Source organism: Petromyzon marinus, chromosome 74 (assembly GCF_048934315.1).
Source record: "Petromyzon marinus isolate PM22_M1 ecotype Great Lakes invasive population chromosome 74, UKy_Petmar_22M1.pri1.0, whole genome shotgun sequence".
Classification (NCBI taxonomy): domain Eukaryota; kingdom Metazoa; phylum Chordata; class Hyperoartia; order Petromyzontiformes; family Petromyzontidae; genus Petromyzon; species Petromyzon marinus.
The window spans coordinates 11,643,404-11,665,563 of NC_133740.1; the positions used below are offsets into that span (position 1 = coordinate 11,643,404).

The window sequence follows — 22,160 nt, forward strand, 5'->3', positions numbered from 1 at the left end:
CACCATGCGTAGCCTTCTTTGTCTCACGAGTGCTGTTGTTTACACACTGCACCATGTACTCATTTAAGGCTGAGTCAACTTAGAAGAGGCTTAGGACCGGTTAAAATATTCGCCAGGGCTATTATTTCTGAGCGGAAATCAAACTGGAGTCGCTGGATTCATTACAAAGTGCACTAACCACTGGACTACCGCTGCCCACACACAACAACAGTCACCATTCGCCACTAAGTGGTGGTGACATCACCACAGCGGTTGTGCCGAGCTAGATGCACTTTCGGACCACGTGAGGCGTGGAAGGCTCGCAGCTAGCAGGTGGTCACGGGACAGACGCAGGTGCTTTGGGTTGACTGACTGAGATTACTGGCAGATGCACCAGCAGTGCCAACATTTCGTCTTATCCTCCCTGGAGCTTCCCTGATTGTGAGTGTCGCTCCTCCGCTCTCTGTTGTTGGTGGTGCAATTGCCCAGTCGCGTCCTTTATGAGCCTCCTCCACACAAGGTGTACATGCATGCAAACAAACACACACCCATTCACGCAAGCACACAGATATACACACGCGCAGACAAACATTCACTCGCACGCTTTTTCACCGCCCAAGGATCCGCTGGACGCTATTTGATTGATCTTTTGGTGTGACGACGTCACTATCCCAGTCCCTGGCCGTGCCTGCCCCCGAGCCACAATACAATGTCTTATGAAGCCAGCTTAGCATGGCTTTGCTTCGGCTCGGCTCAGCAAATAGCCAGTGGAAGAGTACCCGCATCATGGTAAAGATGTTCCAGTATAAAAGGGTGATCACTGAGGCTTTCTTGGTGTCTTGTAGGCGTCCAAGTCAGGACTGGCAGCTGAGAATGACGTCGCTGCCACGCCGAGTGGCAGTGAAGTGCTGGAGGAGGTCTTCGGGACAGAGATCCCCACCGTGGAGAGGGTTCCTTGCATGCAGGAACTCTCCAATTCAGAGGTCCCCAGCAAGGAGGAGTTCCCCAGCACAATGGAGGTCCCCGGCACGACAGAGGTCCCCGGCACGACAGAGGTCCCCGGCGCGGAGGAGGTCCCCGGCGCGGAGGAGGTCCCCGGCGCGGAGGAGGTCCCCGGCGCGGAGGAGGTCCCCGGCGCGGAGGAGGTCCCCGGCGCGGAGGAGGTCCCCGGCGCGGAGGAGCTCCCCGGCGCGGAGGAGCTCCCCGGCGCGGAGGAGCTCCCCGGCGCGGAGGAGCTCCCCGGCGCGGAGGAGCTCCCCGGCGCGGAGGAGCTCCCCGGCGCGGAGGAGCTCCCCGGCGCGGAGGAGCTCCCCGGCGCGGAGGAGGTCCCCGGCGCGGAGGAGGTCCCCATAGCTAAGGCGGTCCCCTTCATGGAAGAGGTCACCAGCACAGCGGAAGTTTCTGTCGTGGAGATCTCCAGCGAGGATGGCATTCCAGACAAATGTTTGACGGTGAGCAGATGGTGAAGGCTAGGCGAGTAACGACGCGCCTGTTCGCCGATTTAAAATCAATTCTTGCGCTCACAGCACACACGTTACATCGCGTTCCTACGAATTTTATGACCGTGTTCTACATATTATAACACGCTCCGGAAAGTGATTGAGGTGCATCCCCAATTTTTGCCTTTAAAATACAGGAGGGAAATGTTATGTATTTTATAATCCAGAGAATATATTATTACACATACGCATGTGGGCGTTTGTGTGTGACTGTGTGTGGCGTAGCGATTAGCGCACTGCGCGACGAATCCGGCGACCCGCGGTCGATTCCCACTCGCGACCAACACCAGTGACGATTATCTGAACCAGTTCTGGGCCTCCCCTAGGTCGACACTGCCTCAAATGAGTACCCGGTGCGGTGTGTAAACATCGCCACTCGGGAGACAAAGGCAGCCGGGTGTGGTGCTGTATTACTTTAGTATAAATACGTGTGAATTTTTATTCATTTGTTTTTTTCTGACTTTATGTGAACGAAAAGACACAAATTTGCCCATTTTCTCATTGAAATGGATACATTTCAAAGTATCATTGTCCTGGTCACAAAAGCAAATGTTGTGGGGAATAATAGCTATTTTCTGTAATTTTGAGGCGTAAGCAATTAGGAAATAACACTTACTACCCAGGAACAAAAACAAATTGTTACACAGTGTAATCCAATACCGTGGAGGCGAGGGTTGTGGATCACACAATTGTTGTCAAACTCCCTTCCCCGTCAGCGTCGAGGTGCCGTACCCCAGCAGTAATGTGAAACAATCTTATTTCATCTGTACAGGGATAGAGTGTTGCCCACTCGAAAGCGTGTGATTTCTCCGGGTGCTCCGGTCTTCGTTCCTTGCTTGAAAACATCTTAACGTATCGAAGACCACAGAGCTCGAGCAATTGTTAGTGCCCCTTCACCACCTGGCTGCCATCACCCGCTCTCATGTGTGGTTCCTTCTTGAGTCGATCTTCGAGGGTGGTGATCAAATGCCGGCGCTACCACCGACAAGTGCCCAAGCTCTGTGGTCCTATAACAGGAATTGGAATCTTTATTTAAACTGGAGGAATCTGACGTTTGGCCATCTTAGCAAACTAAAGTAAACACATTTTATTTTAAATCTTGACTTAAAGCTTTTGTGACTGCAGGAATTCATATTCTTTGGGTCTTTCGGTAAAGCCACGTAGATAGAAAAATGTTATTTTTTATATTCTTGGTTCTTTCGGTAAAGTCACGTTGAAGGGAAACAATAAAATAATAAAATATATATAAAACAACAAAATTCTCACGACGTTTCGACTACAACCCGAGCAGTCATCATCAGCTGTGAAAACCAACGACAAAACATTTGAAAGAAGTGGCGGTTCGCATTTATTTATTTATAAACGTTAGCGCTACGGATAGCGATTTGACAGTTTGTTTAGATGAACGAGTCCATCTATGTTCGGAAAAGAGGAGGGGGGAAACGAAAAATGAATGTATGCTGTCTGAAAGCCACCGTAAGTGTGAACAATCAATAAAGACCCAAAATGGTTTATCGAATCCTTCCAATGATTGCTAAGCCAGAATCCATCTTCTCGGTTGAAATTGTCTCTGTGTTTGTATATGTGGATAGCCTCATGAACGAATTTCATGGTAGCCAGATGGCTTGCAAAGAACCTCTGTCTTGGAGAAGTCAATGTCATGTGAGCCTACTGAATTATAACAGTGATCAGCCACGGCCGAGGTGTTGGTCCTACCGTGTTTAAGGTCTGCTTTGTGTTCACGAATGCGGTCCGAGACATGTTGTTTGGTTTCTCCAATGTAACTACTACCACAGGCAACTTAGTTTGTAGACACCAGGGTACTGTATGTCCGGAATCACATCTTTTACAGACGGAACCAGATCACGGATTTTATGTAATGTGTTGAAACGGACCTGGATCTTGTGTGTATTCAAGATTTTGGAGATCTTTTTTGTGATCCCCGCAATGTAGGGTAAAGTGATGGTTTTGAAAGGCTCCTCAAGAGGGTCCTTCTTCATGGTTTGAGTGATAGCTTTGCGGATTGTATAGTCGGAGTAACCATTAGCCTTAAGAGCTTGGTGTACGTGCTTGAGTTCACTGCCTATGTGTTCCTGGTCGGATATGCATTGGGCTCTATGGTGCAGAGTCTTGATGAGAGAATTCTTCTGTGATGGATGGTAGTGGGAATCCGGTTTCAGGTAAGCATCCGTATGGGTAGCGTTCCTGTAGACAGAGTGGCTCATTGAACCATCAGGTCTCTTTTTTATTAGGACATCCAAAAAAGGTAGCTTGCCATCGTTTTCGACTTCCATGGTAAATCTGATGGCTGGGTGTATGGAATTGATGTGGTCGAAGAATTGGTCTAGAGCAGGCCGGCCATTTGGCCAGATGACAAAAGTGTCATCCACGTATCTCTTCCATACGGTTGGGCGCAGAGTGGCAGTCTGGATGGCATCAGTCTCAAATTTCTCCATGAAAATGTTGGCTATAACCGGAGATAGGGGGGAGCCCATTGGGGTGCCCTCAGTTTGTTTGTAGAAAGTTCCATTCCAAGTGAAGTATGTATTGGTTAAGCAGTGTCTCACCAGGGGGGGTACCTCAGTATTTAGTCCTTGATGAACCAAGTCTTCAATGATTGCGATGGTGTCAGGTACAGGAACTTTGGTGAATAAGGAAACTACATCAAACTGACAACAGGTCATCTGGGGACAGGGACATACCTTTGATTGTCGATACCAGGTGAGTAGAATTTTGTACCGCAGATGTGGCTTTTCCAGTGAAAGGCCGCAGGATTTCAGACAGAAAACGAGCCAGTTTGTAGGTGGGGGAGTTGATAGTAGAGACCATGGGACGAAGGGGTGTATCTACTTTATGTATTTTTGGTAAGCCGTATAATCTTGGTGGCCTGGCAGCAGAAGGTTTCAACGAAAACTGTTTAGTTTGATCAATTAATGTGGTTGAATCAGAAATTATTTTGTTGGTTTGTGTGACGAGGCTGTTGGTGGGATCTCTTTATATTTTTGTATAGCTGCCATCGTCGATTAATTCTTTAATTTTGTTGCTATATTCTATTTTATCCATGATGACAGTAGCATTGCCCTTGTCGGCTGAGAGGATTACAATGTCATCCCTCTTTTTTAATTTATATAATTCAAAACGCTCATCTTTGCTGAGGTTGCTAGCTGGCATATTAGCGTTTTTGAGGGTTGCAGCGATTTCAGATCTTGCTATGTCTGCAGCGATGTGACCCAGGCCCTTGAGAGCCACGTCTACTTGGGCAATGATATCATTAACTGGTATGTGGTTAGGTGTGACTGCAAAGTTTAGACCTTTAGCTAAAACGGATTTCAGACCATCGGAAATAGAACTGGATGTCCTAATAAAAAAGAGACCTGATGGTTCAATGAACCACTCTGTCTACAGGAAAGCTACCCATATGGATGCTTATCTGAAACCGGATTCCTACCACCATCCATCACAGAAGAATTCTCTCATCAAGACTCTGCACCATAGAGCCCAATGCATATCCGACCAGGAACACATAGGCAGTGAACTCAAGCACGTACACTAAGCTCTTAAGGCTAATGGTTACTCCGACTATACAATCCGCAAAGCTATCACTCAAACCATGAAGAAGGACCCTCTTGAGGAGCCTTTCAAAGCCATCACTTTATCCTATATTGCAGGGATCACAAAAAAGATCTCCAAAATCTTTAATAAACACAAGATCCAGGTCCGTTTCAACACATTACATAAAATCCGTGATCTGGTTCCGTCTGTAAAAGATGTCATTCCAGACATACAGTATCCTGGTGTCTACAAACTAAGTTGCCTCTGTGGTAGTAGTTACATTGGAGAAACCAAACTACATGTCTCGGACCGCATTCGTGAACGCAAAGCAGACCTTAAAAACGGTAGGACCAACACCTCGGCCGTGGCAGATCACCGTTATAATTCAGTAGGCTCACATGACATTGACTTCTCCAAGACAGCGGTTCTTTGCAAGCCATCTGGCTACCATGAGATTCGTTCATGAGGCTATCCACATATACAAACAGAGACAATTTCAACCGAGAAGATGGATTCTGGCTTAGCAATCATTGGAAGGATTTGATAAACCGTTTTGGATCTTTATTGATTGTTCACACTTACGGTGGCTTTCAGACAGCATACATTAATTTTTCGTTTCCTCCCTCCTCTTTTCCGAACATAGATGGACTCGTCCATCTAAACAAACTGTCAAATCGCTCTCCGTGGTGCTAACGTTAAAAAATAAATAAATACAAACCGCCACTTCTTTCAAATGTTCTTGCTGTTGGTTTTCACAGCTGGTGATGACTGCTTGTGTTGCAGTCAAAACGTCGTGATAATTTTATTGTTTTATATATATTTTATTATCTTATTGTTTCCCTTCAACGTGACTTTACCGAAAGAACCAAGAATATGAATCACTGCAATCACGAAAGCTTTAAATCAAAATTTGTAATTTTTGTTGTTATTTTTTATATGTATGTGGCTTTACCGAAATTGTATCTTACCAGGTAATGTCCACTGAGCTACGTAGCTCTTTTTCTAGAAGTGACCTGGCTACCACAATTGATAGCGCAACGAAGTGGCTTGTCATCATCATGTGGAAATTTATAGCAGCCAAATACTCTAAACGCGTGATATCGATTCTAAATGTGGAGGGAAAAACCGAAGGACCCAGAGAAAAATTCACACAACCACGGGGAGAGAGAGAGGCACGCAAAATCCAAATATATCAGGCGTCAGGGTCGGGATCGAATCCACATCCTCCTATACACTAGGCGAGGGAGTTAATATCTTGCCACTGTGGCACCCGCTCTGTGTCCTCCTCACCTCCGCTGCTGGCACCGCCGCTGCCACCATCCTCTTCCCTCGCAGCACCGGCTGGTGCCACTGCGCCCGTCGCTGTGTGAGCACTCGTACAGCTCCTCGCAGGAGGTGCTAGGGGACCAGCCGGCCCACGCCGCGACGGCGCCACTCTGCTCCTCTCCCATCGAGTTGCCGCCGCAGCGTTCCGGCACCCGGAACCGGCAGATGGTGCTGGCACTGTCGCCCGTGAAGTCGGCGGGCGCGGTAACTGCCAAGGTGGTGCAGGTGGCGCCCAAGCGGGTACTGCCCGGCCTGCAGAGGCCCAAGCTGGTGCCCACGCAGTCGGAGAACGCGCCATCGCTCCTGCAGGCCGGGGCGGTGCGGTGTGCGCACGTGGCGGTGGAGCGGGCTGGTGCCAACAGGTGTCGAACCCATTCCCTACCCACCACGGTGTCCCATGTGTTACAGTGAGGGAAAAAAGTATTTGATCCCCTGCTGATTGTGTACGTTTACCCACTGACAAAGAAATGATCAGTCTATAATTTTAATGGTAGGTTTATTTGAACAGTGAGAGACAGAATAACAACAAGAAAATCCAGAAAAACGCATGTCAAAAATGTTATAAATTGATTTGCATTTTAATGAGGGAAATAAGTATTTGACCCCTCTGCAAAACATGACTTAGTACTTGGTGGCAAAACCCTTGTTGGCAATCACAGAGGTCAGACGTCTCTTGAAGTTGGCCACCAGGTTTGCACACATCTCAGGAGGGATTTTGTCCCACTCCTCTTTGCAGATCTTCTCCAAGTCATTAAGGTTTCGAGGCTGACGTTTGGCAACTCGAACCTTCAGCTCCCTCCACAGATTTTCTATGGGATTAAGGTCTGGAGACTGGCTAGGCCACTCCAGGACCTTAATGTGCTTCTTCTTGAGCCACTCCTTTGTTGCCTTGGCCGTGTGTGTTGGGTCATTGTCATGCTGGAATACCCATCCACGACCCATTTTCAATGCCCTGGCTGAGGGAAGGAGGTTCTCACCCAAGATTTGACGGTACATGGCCCCGTCCATCATCCCTTTGATGCGGTGAAGTTGTCCTGTCCCCTTAGCAGAAAAACACCCCCAAAGCATAATGTTTCCACCTCCATGTTTGACGGTGGGGATGGTGTTCCTGGGGTCAGAGGCAGCATTCCTTCTACTCCAAACACGGCGAGTTGAGTTGATGCCAAAGAGCTCCATTTTGGTCTCATCTGACCACAACACTTTCACCCAGTTGTCCTCTGAATCATTCAGATGTTCATTGGCAAACTTCAGACGGGCATGTATATGTGCTTTCCTGAGCAGGGGGACCTTGCTGGTGCTGCAGGATTTCAGTCCTTCACGGCATAGTGTGTTACCAATTGTTTTCTTAGTGACTGGTCCCAGCTGCCTTGAGATCATTGACACGATCCTCCCGTGTAGTTCTGGGCTGATTCCTCACCGTTCTCATGATCATTGCAACTCCACGAGGTGAGATCTTGCATGGAGCCCCAGGCCGAGGGAGATTGACAGTTCTTTTGTGTTTCTTCCATTTGCGAATAATCGCACAAACTGTTGTCACCTTCTCACCAAGCTACTTGGCAATGGTCTTGTAGTCCATTCCAGCCTTGTGTAGGTCTATAATCTTGTCCCTGACATCCTTGGAGAGCTCTTTGGTCTTGGCCATGGTGGAGAGTTTGGAATCTGATTGATTGATTGCTTCTGTGGACAGGTGTCTTTTATACAGGTAACAAGCTGAGATTAGGAGCACTCCCTAGCTTCCCGTGTGTTACGTAGCGTCCCGTGTGTTACGTAGCGTCCCGTGTGTTACGTAGCGTCTCTGTTACGTAGCGATCCGTGTGTTACGTAGCTTCGTATGTGTTACGTAGCGTCCCGTGTGTTACGTAGCGCCCCGTGTGTACGTCCCATTTGTTACATAACGTGCCATGTGTTAGTATAGTGTCCCATGCGTACTATAGTTTCCCATGAGTTGCTATTTCTTCTCATCCCCATGGTAATCCATGTGCTACATAGCATGCACAGGTACCCCCATAGCTTCCATGTGTTTCTGTAGCTCGCCATAGCATGTCCAGCTATCTCTACATCCACCCAGACATCACAGTGGCCCACCCACGTGTCCCCACAGCTCCCAAGGTATCCCCGTAGGCAACCAGATTTCCCAGCAGTTTGCTGTAATGTTGCAATTACAATACGGGTGTCCCTGTATCTATGTGGAACTTATTTTTCACCGTGCGTAGCCAACTGTCCTCATCGGAGGTGCGGGTTGTTTGATATTACTATGACTATTTTACAATTTTTATTTTTCCAGGTAAGGCCCACTGACAAGTGGCACAGTGGCGAGATGTTAACTACCTCGCCTATTGTACAGGGGCTCATCGGTTCAATCGCGACTTAAGCTTGCTTTATATTTACGCGATCTAACCCCAAAAAACCTATAGTAATAGGTTTTACCCTTTTAACTGGCACAAAAACTGACACCTTTATTCAAGGCATCATGTTTGCAATAACCACAACACAAGCAGTCAAAATGCAAACAAAAGAGACAACTCTGATAATAATATGCACTGTCCTTGAATTTGATTGGTCCACACTCGAGACGGCTTTTCTTAGAGCCTAGTCTCCACTGGTGTTGGACCAGAAGACGCCAAAAGGCGTACAACTCAAAAACAGCACACTATCAGAGTATTGAGGGCTCGGGGTGAGCATTTACATTATGAGACCTCCTTTGCCAGTAACAAGATATAGTAATAGATTTTACCCTTTTAACTGGCACAAAAAACTGACACCTTTATTCAAGGCATCATGTTTGCAATAACCACAACACAAGCAGTCAAAATGCAAACAAAAGTGCATATTATTATCAGAGTTGTCTCTTTTGTTAGCATTTTGACTGCTTGTGTTGTGGTTATTGCAGACATGATGCCTTGAATAAAGGTGTCAGTTTTTGTGTCAGTTAAAAGGGTAAAACCTATTACTATATCTTGTTACTGGCAAAGGAAGTCTCATAATCCCAAAAAACCTGTATGTATATTTGGAGTTTGGTGTCTCTGTCCCCGTGGTCGGGTAGATTTTTCTCCGGGTTCTCTTGTTTATTTCCTCCACATTTTAGAATCGACATGCGTTGACAGTATTTGGCTGCTATTACTTTCCATGCGATGATAAGCCACTTCGTGAAGCTATTATCTGAAAAAGACCTACATGGCTCAGCGGGCCTTACCAAGTAAAATAAAAGTAGTAGGCCTATTCCATCTCCCGGGTTTAACGTCCCCCCCCACCTCCCTTTCCGCCCCTGCCGGCTCCCCCCACCTCCCCCTTCCCTGGCCAGCCACCAACAGCGGCTCACCAACCCAATACTTCTGGATCTCAGGGACCTCCCTAGCCGCCCCCCGCTATCAGGGTCCGCATCGCCATCCAGGCTTTTGTCTGCCGCCGGCAAACCATACAAGGTAAGGGCGCCGGTGGCCTGCCTCTCTCTCCTCCGTCATCTCACGGTTGGCTACGTACGGTGCGATAGAAGTTCAACATACATACAGATCTAACCTGCGTCGCGCACATGGTCGGCCACACTGCCGCCACTGCCACCACCGCCACCTAATGCGCCGTATCGCCTATCGTAGGCCCTCACTGATGGAATTTGCCCCAACACTATTAAGGCTACACAGGGAATCTTCGTCTCGTGTGTGTGACTGTGTGTGTGCCTGTGTGTGTTGTGGGGAGTGGTGGCATAACGGTTAGCACGCTGCGCTAAGAACCCAGCAACCTAGGTTCGATTGCCGCTCACGGCTACCAACACCAGTGACGATTATATGAACCGGAGCGGGGCCTCCCGTAGGTCGACTTGGTCTCAAATGAGTACCTCGTGCGGTGTTTAAACATTGCCACTAAGGGGACAAAGACGGCCGGGCGTGGTGCTGGCCACGTACCTACTCATGTGCCTTAATAGGTGCTCGCTAGCAGCACTTGCCCCAACAGTCTGTAAGGCCGCACGGGGGATCTTTGACTCGTGTGCACCTGTGCGTGTTTTGCGAAGGTGAGCGTGTCAACGCAGTGCGTTCCTCAAGACATCATCGTACTCTCTGACTCCGACTGATCGTTGGAGACATGCACAGTGATGGGAGGGTGAGAGTCCATAAAATGATGGAGCGAGTGCGGTGAGACTCGTCAGCAACGGCAACCTGAAACTGTTGAGCATCTTGGAGCATGTCAACCACACACACAGCACGCCCGCACACATGCGCACAAAGATCTGTACAGCCTTCAACAGACTTTTGGGGCAAGTGCTGTTAGCGAATAGCACCTATGAAGGCCAGCATGGCACATCACGAGGTGTTGGGTAGCCCACACCGTGCCCGGCACCATTATCGGTCGTGAACAGGAATCAAATTCTTATTGCTGGATTTATGGTGCAAAGCGCCAACCACTCCGCCAACGCTTTCCATAGACACAGATAAACGCACAGACGCAGTCAGACAGAACAAACACAGACACAAGAATGCACACATGGACAAAGTACACTACATAACAGACAGCACACCTATATAGACGGACACAGGCATACACACAGCACACAGAGTCACATGATTTTTTAAATAGTTATAATAAATTCTATTTTGAAATGTGTGTGGGTGTATGTGTGTGTTAGTGCGTGTGGTCGTGTGTTTTCTGACTCGCACCAACGTGTCTTTGAACGCTATTTATTTATCTATCAGGAAAGGGGAGGCGGAGCCGCATAGCTGTGATTGGCTAAAATGCCAATACTGTGATTGGCTGAGATCGGGTAGTCGTCACTGATTAGCCAATCATAGTGCTCGGACACACGTGGATGTGTAGGTGACACGCTATTAAATGTAGGCCAATAGGGTGCAAAACAAATGAGACAAAGATACCAGAAACAATACAAACGAGACAGTAAAAACGAGAGAGAATCGATTGTTGAATCAAATCCTGGAAAGTCAGGTAATCGTTAGCGGGAAGTTTGTGAGCTGAATTGTTATATTTTGTATGGCGTCATTCATGTAAATCACATTTCGGATTGCTGTAGAATTTTCTTCGCCGCGTGTGTAAAACCGCAGACAAGAGGGGGGGGGGGGGGGGGCAGCCACAGAACCAACCACTGCTGCCTATTTAAAGTTCCCAAGATCTGCGGTCCTACGTCGGGATGCTTGGCCAGCTCCACTCATGAGTGTGGTGACACGTGGGAGGAAAGCCGAATGCCCGGAGAAGACTCGCGCATGCTCGAGGAGGGGGAGCGGCACCACTAAATTCTTCCTTGCGTGTGCGATGTGTAGATAGGAGCGGTGTAATTAACTGTATATGTACACGGTGTACATGCGCATCTCCACTGTATGTATATTCTGTACATAGCCCGTCTGTTTGAAATAGGGAGAAATAATTTAGGGTGGTTCCAAGTTGTGCTGCACTGTCAGTGGTAGAAACTGTTGAGAGTGAAGTGATCCTGACCCTGACGTTCCAGCTGTCTCTCTATCCACTGCTACACAATGCCCGTTTGTCCCAGCGTGATTCTGGGGACACCTTTGCACCCAGAAGCTGGCATTCAAGGATAATCCGCTCTCCCGCCATCGCTTTTTGTCGACCGCTGTCCACCCTTTTTGAAGCGTTGGAAAATCTCGGCTGCTTTGGGGCACTTTTTCTTCGCCAGAGACGTTGCCGCACAACGTCACTTTGCCAATAGACGTGAGGTGCCAGTCGTTGCCACCAACCGCGACCGGGAACCTTTACGGCCATGATCGGCAGATGTGTTGGGTAACTCTCCGGATTGTCAGACGGTCTGGAACGTTAGATCCTCGTCCCCTCACCACCACCACCACCACCTCTCACACGAGTACCCGGCATCAACAAAGTTCTACAACTTTGTAAACTAAAAATTGTGCCATTTAAAACAAGATTAACCTGGAAAATTCCTTGATGGAACGTGTGTTATGTGAATTTTAATTATATAATTGACAGCCTCCGAAACATCACCTTTTACTATCATAGTTTCCTTTTAAGGCCACACTGTGATTTTAAATTAATTATACTGTGGCCTTAAAATATATTGCCTCTGTTCCTCTGGGCCTGCCCATTGGCACTTTGTAACCGAGGCTGGCAGCGGTGGCCGGCGCGAGAGAGAGCTCCTCAACACCACTGGCGATGCCACCGCCTTGCCTTACTCCTCAGGTCTACGACGACGTTAGCTTACCGCCATAAGTCGGTAAGCAAACCGCGTGGATTGCAACCGGTATGGGCTCGCAAATTGTAAGCCGGTGGCTCTAGTTTTAGGCAGGGGTAGGGAATCTTCTCTTACCGGCGCGATTAACTACTGCTCATTACCGTATTTGGTCGTTCAACACGGTCATTGTCACGGGTCTTCCTAGTGTATGTTTTGATGTACAGTATCGACTCACGTGTATATTTTATTCATAAATTATTTTTGGGTTAAGCCTTGTAACGGTCTGACCAGATTTGTGTCGTCGGCGCCGTCCACTGCCTGACCCGACGGAGTACAAGCGTTTCCCCGTCACGCCACCTATAATTATTGTGTCAGCTTGGATCACCAGTGGTGAGTTGAGAGAACTCGAGTAGTAATCGGATATCAATTAATCTTGACCTCCAGAATCTTCACTCCCGGACATCCTGGGAGAGAAACTTCGTGAATCTAATCGCTGATAATTCTCGCTGTGAGATGTGTTCTCTGCCTCGTCACTGGTGAGCGAGTGTGTGGGCGAGAAATGGTGTCCCTGGTGGCTAGCAGATGTTAACTACCTCGCCTGGTATACAGGAGGTTGTGGGTTCCATCGCGATTGATTGCTGCTGTATATTTGGAGTTTGCGTGTCTCTCTGTCTCCCCGTGGTCGTGTGGGATTTTTCTCCGGGTACTCCGATTTTTACCTCCACATTTATAATCATGCGTTTTTGGCTGCTATACATTTTCACATAAGCCATTTCGTTGAGTTATCGTGGCCAGGTCGCTCCTGAAAAAGCTGCATAGCTCAGTGGGCCTTGGTAAAATAACAATAGTTTAGTTTTAGTATAGTTTCAATCGTTCTCTGCCTCAGTGAGTGAATGGGCAAGTGAGAAGTGTTCCTCGCCATCGGCAAGTCGAGCTAAAACGATCGCAATCGGCTCACCGCAGGACAGTTTAATTCGTTTGGCCGCGTCGGTCAGGTGGTGTCTTGGACGAGACAAATTTGGCCCAATCCAGAATTTAGTCGTGCGTCACGATATCGGCTGGAGAAAGCGTGTGTGTTTGTGTATATTTTACATGACCTGTTAATTTTGGCAGCGTTTAAATAACGCTAGCTTTTTTAAACGACGCGTTTGTTTCCTTGCAAGGACTGTCGCTGCTGCTATAATGCTGCGCGTGTTTATGGAGGTGGCGCCGTCTTATAGACCCGTGTTGTGAATTGCGCTTGAATGAAATTCGCCGGCCAAATAACTTAACCCTTTGCCCTTGCGGTAATGTACGTACGTCATCAATTTTTCTTCCGATTCCGTTCCGATGGCATACACGTACGGACGTGTAACTTTGAGTATCGAGGCTCCCACAAGGCCATGCGGGAGGGTGTGTGGCACAGTTTGGTGCCAGCTATAGTAGAGTGTGGTGGCCGTTTCGCTACAGTTCTCTGCGACGAGTAATGCCTTTAAAAACAACGGCGCCACTATGCCTATAAATGAAATGTATGCTTAACCGCTTGTGTGTTCTGAAATTCAGTGGTGAACGGGACCCCACCCTGCAACTTGCAGTTGTCTTGGAGCGAGAAAGGGTTTATAACACATGGCAGCTGCAGCATTGTCCCCCAACTGCGCAAACTTGTCAGGAGCCGCCTGAAAAGGTGGCCTTGAGACTCTTCCTGGGTGAACGAGCGCCATCCACACTCGTCGCGATCGTCCATTTCCACAAGTGCCGTCATATCGCCAATTATCGTTGCCTTTTTTTTCCCCGCTGGATTTAATTTCCTGTACGATGTTTGTGAAATCGCAATAATTTGTATTCTTAGCCGTTGCAATCGCCCAATTCCATGTAATGCTTAGGTTTTAAACCCGGACAAGTGACGAAAGCGGTGGGCGCGTGAATGTAAAATCCCAACAGCGCATGCGTCACGAGCGTTCGATTGTAATGCCGCAACGATTAAAGAAAATTATTCTATTATGATTATGCTTGTTCACCCAGGACAGGCTCGCCGAATCTCTGTTCTTCAGGAGGGTCCTGCCAGGTCTTTCGCAGGATGCTGCTGCTGCTGCCGTGTGATCCCAACCGAGTCACTTGCAGTGCGATTCTTTTAGCATTGGGTTGTTTGAGGATGACCGGGTTACAAACGACGATGACTCGTTGGTTGGCGAGAGCCGGGCTCCTATTCGCTGGGGCAATTTTTCATCTCAACACGTCTGTAAGGGCACACCCTCCAGTGGCAGTTGTCCCTTGTGTGCCACGAGGTGATTCCAAGTATCCTGGCCTGCGATTCGGGTCGTCTGTTCCATTGTTTCCGGTTCGTACCTTAATCAAGTATACATTTACCCATGAAGTTATGGGGGTTGAGTTCGATGTTGGGAGTGACTGGCAGTCCAGGCGTTCCCCGTGCCCCCTCCGTTTCGCTGCGTCGGCACAGGGTAGCGCGCAGGTCGGCCGTTTGTGGGCGACGTTTTTCACGGGAGACGATTTTTTAAAAATAGAAACAATAAAGAATGTTTAAAAACACAACAACACGAACCTTGCGGGGAGAGGTGGGGTGGGCCAGCGTTGTTTTTCTTCTGTGAGGGGCCAGATGTGCGATTTGTGAGACCGGTTTGCTGATGAGACACAGGAGAAGGCTGAAACTCCTTCCACAGGTTTAAATTTAAACACAAACTATGTTTAGTTGACCAAGTAAGGCCAACTGAGCTCTTTAAAAAGTGATCTCGCGTGGAAATACTCCCCTCCCCCCCCCCCCCCCCCCCCCCCGGTCATGTGCCGTTGTGAAACGTTCCGTTCGTCTCTAACCGGCACAATCTGGCGGACAGCGTTGTGATTTTATTTGTACTGTCATCCAAGTTGTTTGTATGTAGAACTTCTTTCCCACTGTACGTAGCCAACCGTGCTAATGCGAGGTGTCACGAGACGCAGGGTCCTGGGTCGGAACTCTCGCGAGCTGACGAGAATCGTCCCCGTGGACGGAGAAATCTCCCCGTGGACGGAGAAATCACGGACGTCATCTGTGGCCGTACACCTGGCCGGTGATGCGGCCCGAGGACGTCAGCCGAGGTTCACGGTTGAAATCCACCGACCGCCCTCGTTACCATGGTATTAACCATGGTAATAGTGGTGGTGCTACTAAGCATCGTCTGCTTCACTCGGAGGATGTTCAAGATCCCTGTGACGTCATTCGCGCACAGCAACCAGCCGCCCCCTGCTGGCAGCAGACTGGCCACCCCAGGAGCACTCCGAAGTGCAAATGAACCTCCTAACCTGGTCTCTCTCGAGTTGTCACCACCGGGTGACAAGAGAAAAGGCTGGAGACCACTTCCCACCGCGCCTGGCGACCAGTCCCATCGCTCGCTAAACATCCCACGCTTGTAGGGCGTATCACGGCCGATTCCATGCGTCTGCGTGGTTTCCCCCAACCCCCCCCCCCCCCCCCCCCCATCATGTATGCGGTGCCTCCTCGGGTTGCGTGACCAACACTGGACGACCGCATGTGGGGCGACGCACGTTTGGTGGCGTCCAGTTTCCTTTATTCGAATAATTTTGAGGAAAATGTAGAAAAAAAACGAAACGCGAAACGACGGACAATCGGGAGTTCGGGGCCTCTCGAACGCCCGGATGGCTGCGCAAACTACCCTCCCCACCGCCACTGTGTGGCTCACAGGGGTGGTGTTGGTACAACGACAACATTAAGCTGCAACATTGCGAGGGCAGGCTCGACCGTTAATGAGCTGGCTGTGGTGTCGGCGCTTGTGCACAGGCCCTGGTGGCCGTGATAGTGGTGTCGGTGATGCGGAGATCCAAAATTGCCGGGAAGAGCTGTCTACGCCTCGCTGGTGCAGGCACAGCCATTAACTTCCAGTGGCGGTGGTGGCGCCAGTGTTGCCACCAGCACTGGCGGCGGTCGCGCCGGCGGCAATTAATGAACAAGAGTTCCATTTCACCAAGAGCAGTGCCTGCTTTTGCCGGTGGCCGATTCGACCATTAACTCCCGGTGGCGATGCTGGCGGCGGCGGTGGTGGCGGCGTTCGCCGCCTGGTGCAGCGTCTCGAGGTGGCGCCGGCGCTCCTTGGCGCGCGTGATGGTGGCGCGGAAGAGGGCGCAATAGAGGCGCACGGCGCTGGGCGAGTCGTCGTTGCCCGGCACGGGGAAGGTGACGATGCTCGGGTCGCAGTTGGAGTCCACGATGCCCACGGTCGGCACGCTTAGCTTGGCGGCGTCGCGCACGGCCACGTGCTGCTCGAACGCGTTGTTCTGCGTGCCCAGGAACACCAGCAGGTCCGGCAGACGCACGCCCACGCCTGCGTGGGGGAGAGGAGGGGGGAGATGTGGGGAGGGGAGGAGAGGGGGGAGACGCGAGGAGGAGAGGGGAAACAGGTAGAGGTGACGTGGGCCGTGTCCATCCCATGGCCACAAGTTCCCCATCCCCGGTGTTTGCTCGGAACGTGGTGAGGGGGGGGGGGAGGGCAGGGAGGAGGGCTCGCTCACCGTACTGCACCGGCGCGTTGGTGAGCAAACCACCCTGCCAGTAGCGCGCGTGGGCGAACTCGCCACACGCGCGCGCCGTCTCCTCCACGAGGTGCACGTGCTGGCGCGCTCTTGTCACGAACAGCACGGCGCCGCCGCGGTACGCCACATGCGCCGTGAAGTTCAGCGCCGACACCAGGTGCTCCAGCGTCTGATCCAGGTCGATGATGTCTTGACCCAGCCGGCAGCCGTAGATGTACGGGGTCATGTACCTGTTGGAGGGGGAGGGGGGGGTCAAGAGGTCAGATCGATTCGGGTCAAGTTGCATCCGTCGCTAAGCCACCTGTGATGAGGAGCAGCTGTCTCGGTCAGAATCTAATCGATATGTAGTGAGTCCAACTGAGTCGCAGACGTTGTTCCTTTTAGAGGCAACATTTATTTGTAACGCGTAACACAAAGCGGTGACCTGCCCCTTCACCAGATACAACCTAGGGTGGTGACCACTCAGCTAACTACTCTATACACAGTTACTGCTACGAAGGGTCGGGCCCTCACTCGGGTCCGCAACCACGTGGTTGCCTTGTAGGATGTAGAGCTTCCAGCTTGAGATGTAGAGCTTCCAGCTTGTAGAATACAGCGACCCCGGTCCCTCTCAGGGACCCGCCTTATATCCCCCCACGGGTCGGGGCCGCTCCGCCCCTGGCCCCGCCCTCCTTCTGGAGCCTTCTCGCTCCCCCTCGATCCCACTCGAGAGCTCTCTCCGGACACGTGATCACCCCCTTGTCCCCCCACCTGGGGCCTTCTCTGTGGACACTCTAGATCACGTGTCTGCAGGGTCAACCAGAGTGCCATGTCCCTGGGCAACCCTGTCCCTGGGCTGACACTCTCCCGTTCCCCCTCGTGGGAGACCCCACCGCACGCCACGCGTGGTGCCCGCGCTATCCCAGCGCTCACCAAGCCCCGCGAGGGCTGGTACCACACCCGCCACGGGGGCTACGCGATGACGGTGTATCACACGCCACGGCCCTTCCGAGCCGCCACCATACAGTGCCATCCCCGATGTCACTACAGATACACTGTACATCTATGAAAAGAGATTTAGGGCACATCCGATTCCTCCACGATAAAAATATATTCTGAATAATAATTACCGATGCACACATCTCCATGAATGGAAATTTAAAGACACAGCTACAGTGGTACAATTGTGGCCAGGTAACCCAACCTATGGACCATACAGTAAACCCATAGAAAGAGATATCTGTAAACATCTATCGAGATACATTAAAGACAGTCACATTGTTATGATTGGACCGCATAGCAAACTCCTGTGGTCTCCAGTCCTTCAACAGAGGAGCAAGATAAAAACGGGACGAACTCTCTGCTGAAGCCCTCTCGTTGTGGCGAGCAGCAGCAACAGAACCTCCGCATTGGCATTTAGTTCACGGACGCAGGGCCATCATAGCGAGAAGACTATAATCTGTGCAAACGTGACAATCTCATCAGAGTGGTGGTGCAGGGTGACACAAAACCACCACCACCACGTTGACTTAACCCTAACGAGAGACACGTGGGTGGCACGAGGAGGCTACCTGTTGCGGCAGCCGCGTTTGTGGCCCAGGTGGACGCGTGCCGTGAAGAGGTCGCGCAGGGACACGAGCTCAGAGACACGGAAGAAGTCCGGGTGCTTGAGCGGCTCCTCGAGCACGCGGCGCTGCCACTCGGCCTCTCGCTCTGCCACGCAGACAAAGATCTCACAACCCCGAAGTGGCGTTCACAAGCTCTGCCATATGCCCGCACGCAGACGCCTTATTGCGTACAGATAAAGATCCCCCGTATAGCATTAACAGACTTTTATGAAGGCCGGCACGACACACGAGGGCTTGGTGGTGAACACCACGTCCGGCTGCCTTTGTCTCCCCAGTGGCGATGTTTACTACATCTGCACTAGGTACTCATTTGAGGTGAACAAAACCCGGGTTGCCGAGTTCGCAGTGCAACGCGCTGACCGTTATGCTATCGCTCCCGACACAAAGATCCCCCGTATAGCCTTCACAAACTGTTGTGGCAAATTCTGTTTGCGAGCACCTATCAAGGCCGGCACAGTACACGAGGGGGTGGATGGACAACACCACGCCCGCCCGGCCACCTTGGTCTCCCCAGTGGCGATGTTTATTCACCGCACCAGGTACAGACACACACACATGTAGACACACCACATCATACTGAGCCACACTCTCCTGAAGGCTCCGTGTCCCCTCGTTCACGCTCCCCCCACCCCCACACCTGCCGGCGTGCCGCCCCCATGAGCCGGCCCTAGGGCTCGCTGTGCCGGCCCTAGGGCTCGCTGTGCCGGCCTTGCCGGGACCGTGGTGAATGCGGCGGCGCCGCTCCTCCTCCCCGCCGCTCCGGACACACCAGGAAGCAGGCTGGCCAGCCCTGCCGACGGGAGATAGAAACAAACAATACGACCTGGCTATCACAAATGATAGCTCAACGAAGTGGCTTATCGCGTGGAAATATATAGCTGCAGGCAAATTCTCTAAACGCGTGACGTTTCGAAACGTGAGTGAAAAAAACCGGAGGACCCGGAGACAAATCCACGCGACCACGGGGAGAGAGACGCCGCAGACTCAAAATATACAGCAAGGGTCAGGGTTGCGATCGAACCCACGGCCTTCTACATATACCAGGCGCGGGAGTTAACATCTCACCACCACGGCGAGCACACACGAAGCCATGAACCACAAGACATCGCTGATCTCGCCAAGGAGCATAAATCATCACGTGAACTGCGGTCATCCTCGCAGCAGCTTTTGGCGGGCCATTGAACAAAGACGGTCAACCACATCGCGCACTTTCAGATGCTCTTCTGTGGCCGTCTGGAACACTCTTCCGTCCGATATTAAGAAACCACTGGAGCTATGAACTTTTAAATCATGTCGAATGAAAACGAACTTCTTTCTCACTTGTTTAGTTTGTAGTCCTTCGCCCGCACCTCCAATTAGCGCGGTTGGCTACGTACGGTACAAAAGACGTTCAGTGTCTTGGTGAGACGGTAACTACCTCGCCTGACCATTCAGGTTGTGCCCGCTGTATAATTGGAGTTTGCTTCTCGCCATTTCTGGCCGTTGTCGTGTGGATTTTTCATCTACATTTAAAATCAACGTTTAGAGTATTCGGCGGCTATAGTTCAGTTTCAGTTTATTTATTTTGGTATAGCCCTGTGAGCCATTCGGCTCTTGAATCGGGTGTAACCGCAACAAACAAAAACACGAACAAGAAAAACATCTTAAAGTGACTTTGTGTGACTGTGCAAACAGAAAGTCCATGAAAAAAAACAGCAACATATTCCTGAAAAAAATCACCGTACACCAACGCTGTGTCCACATGATAAGCCACTGCGTTGAGCTCTCATTTGTGGCCAGGTCAATTCTGAAAAAAGATCTATAAACAAGTTCAGTGGGCCTTACCTGGTAAAATAAAGTTTAGTTTATATTTGTATATACGAGACCCAGGTTGTTGAGGGTTCCTTGAATAGGGGACCCTTGAATAGGGGACCCTATTCAAGGAACCCTCGGCAAAGGGGACCCAGGGAGAGGGGAATCGGGAAGGCGAACCCGATTAAGGGGACCCTAAGGAGAGGGGTCACAGGGACAGGCGGGAGCCAGGGCGAGGGGAGACGAGAAAGGGGACCCAAGGGATAGCGGACCTGGGAAAGGGGACCCAGGGGCAGAGAGGGGCACGGGCAAAGGGGACCCTGGGACAGGAGGCTCAGGATGAGGGGACCCAGTGGGAGGGGACCCGGGAAAGGGGACCCAGGAAAGGGGACCCAGGAAAGGGGACCCAGGAAAGGGGGCCCAGGAAAGGGGGCCCAGTGGGAGGGGACCCGGGAAAGGGGGCTTAGGGTGAGACCCTGGAAAGGGGACCCAGGGGCAGAGAGGGGCATGGGCAAAGGGGACCCTGGGACAGGAGGCTCAGGATGAGGGGACCCAGTGGGAGGGGACCCGGGAAAGGGGACCCAGTGGGAGGGGACCTAGTGGGAGGGGACCCCGGGAAAGGGGACCCAGTGGGAAAGGGGACCCGGGAAAGGGGACCCAGTGGGAGGGGATCCGGGAAAGGGGACCCAGTGGGAGGGGACCCGGGAAAGGGGACCCAGTGGGAGGGGACCCGGGAAAGGGGACCCGGGAAAGGGGACCCAGTGGGAGGGGACCCGGGAAAGGGGACCCGGAAAGGGGACCCAGTGGGAGGGGACCCGGGAAAGGGGACCCAGTGGAAGGGGACCCAGGAAAGGGGACCCAGTGGGAGGGGACCCGGGGAAGGGGACCCGGAAAGGGGACCCAGTGGGAGGGGACCCAGGGCTCAGGGACTCCCGGGCCTCTCACCACGCAGCGACCTCCACGCCGACATGACGGGGGCGGCCATTGCTCCGACGTCACTCTCCCACACGTGACCGCCCGGCACGCGATGCCAGAATCTGGAGGGAAAAAAACCTCCGCAATCAACCTTCCAGCATCATCAGCATTGCTCTTTCTACTGCTATATTAGCCCCCCCACCCCCACGGAGGTCATGGAGTCATTAGACCATACTTCACCACGCTGGTCTGTGCGGGCTTCGTGACGGCGGTGAGCACAAGCGCAGCACAAGCGCAGCACAACACTGTGCCGCGTATCTGTGCTGCACTGCCCCCTGCTGCCCGTAGCACAGCGCTGCCTGGAGCTTCAAAAGTTGTCCACCAGCGCCGCCCGGCGTCCAATAACGGAGGTTCGATTCCCAACTCGGGAGTTCCTATATGCGTGTCGTGTGAACGTGTCGGGGGGAGAGGCTGACCACCCGTCCCCTCGCTCATGTGAGATTCCACTGCTCCCCTCTTCCGTGTCCTGGGGAGGGTTACTGCTCACCGACTCCCCCCCCCCTCCTTCGCTGCGGCTCCTCGGGGCAGGATTTAAAGGGCTGGCGCGTGGCCACCAAACTTCGACCCGGCTCACCTGCCCGGTGCCGCGCACCAATCGCACGCGCGCAGCCGATTGGAGGAGGTGCCCCGCAGCAGGTTTAAAGGGCTCCGTGAACAACTTCGCGTGCACGCCGCCCGTCTGTCTCGCATACACGCTAACTGCGAGCTACACGCAGTGGCGAGCGCACACACACGCGTGTATGTTCTTCCCCTGTTCTACTGAGTGAG

The 22,160-nt window shown here is 51.5% G+C and overlaps 2 protein-coding genes across 4 annotated transcripts in view; one reads left to right on the forward strand and one right to left on the reverse strand.

Moving 5' to 3' along the window:
* LOC116957455 (uncharacterized) overlaps positions 1 to 14,484 on the forward strand; it is a 35,170-nt gene extending 20,686 nt beyond the window's left edge. Inside the window, exons 9-12 of one of the 2 annotated variants that reach the window (XM_032979598.2) lie at positions 825 to 1,430; positions 6,366 to 6,718; positions 9,658 to 9,778; positions 10,363 to 14,484. In XM_032979598.2, the coding sequence (XP_032835489.2) occupies positions 825 to 1,430; positions 6,366 to 6,718; positions 9,658 to 9,778; positions 10,363 to 10,422 (1,140 nt within the window). In that variant the 3' untranslated portion in view covers positions 10,423 to 14,484. The remainder of the gene's footprint in view (positions 1 to 824; positions 1,431 to 6,365; positions 6,719 to 9,657; positions 9,779 to 10,362) is intronic. The other variant, XR_012930796.1, reaches the window with a different exon arrangement.
* A 1,518-nt stretch (positions 14,485 to 16,002) lies between these two features.
* MRPS2 (mitochondrial ribosomal protein S2) lies at positions 16,003 to 21,670 on the reverse strand. Of its 2 annotated transcripts, none has more exons than XM_032979629.2 (6): positions 21,568 to 21,670; positions 21,363 to 21,454; positions 19,264 to 19,416; positions 18,570 to 18,711; positions 16,999 to 17,249; positions 16,003 to 16,811 (listed from the first exon to the last, which is right to left on the reverse strand). In XM_032979629.2, the coding sequence occupies exons 2-6, from the start codon at positions 21,400 to 21,402 to the stop codon at positions 16,495 to 16,497; spliced, it is 903 nt and encodes a 300-aa protein (XP_032835520.2). In that variant the 5' UTR covers positions 21,403 to 21,454; positions 21,568 to 21,670; the 3' UTR covers positions 16,003 to 16,494. The 2 variants fall into 2 exon arrangements, with proteins under 2 accessions (XP_032835520.2, XP_032835521.2); XM_032979630.2 differs by having other exon boundaries at positions 21,573 to 21,666.
* Positions 21,671 to 22,160: the final 490 nt, after the last annotated feature.

What these genes read in the sequence shown, in the direction of transcription:
- MRPS2 (XM_032979629.2), bottom strand. Translation starts at nt 21,402, where the DNA reads ATGGCCGCCCCCGTCATGTCGGCGTGGAGGTCGCTGCGTG. An exon ending in TGGGGGCGGCACGCCGGCAG is followed by an intron (nt 18,712 to 19,263) that starts GTGTGGGGGTGG and finishes TCTGCGTGGCAG; the next exon opens with AGCGAGAGGCCGAGTGGCAG. An exon ending in AAACGCGGCTGCCGCAACAG is followed by an intron (nt 17,250 to 18,569) that starts GTAGCCTCCTCG and finishes CCCCTCCAACAG; the next exon opens with GTACATGACCCCGTACATCT.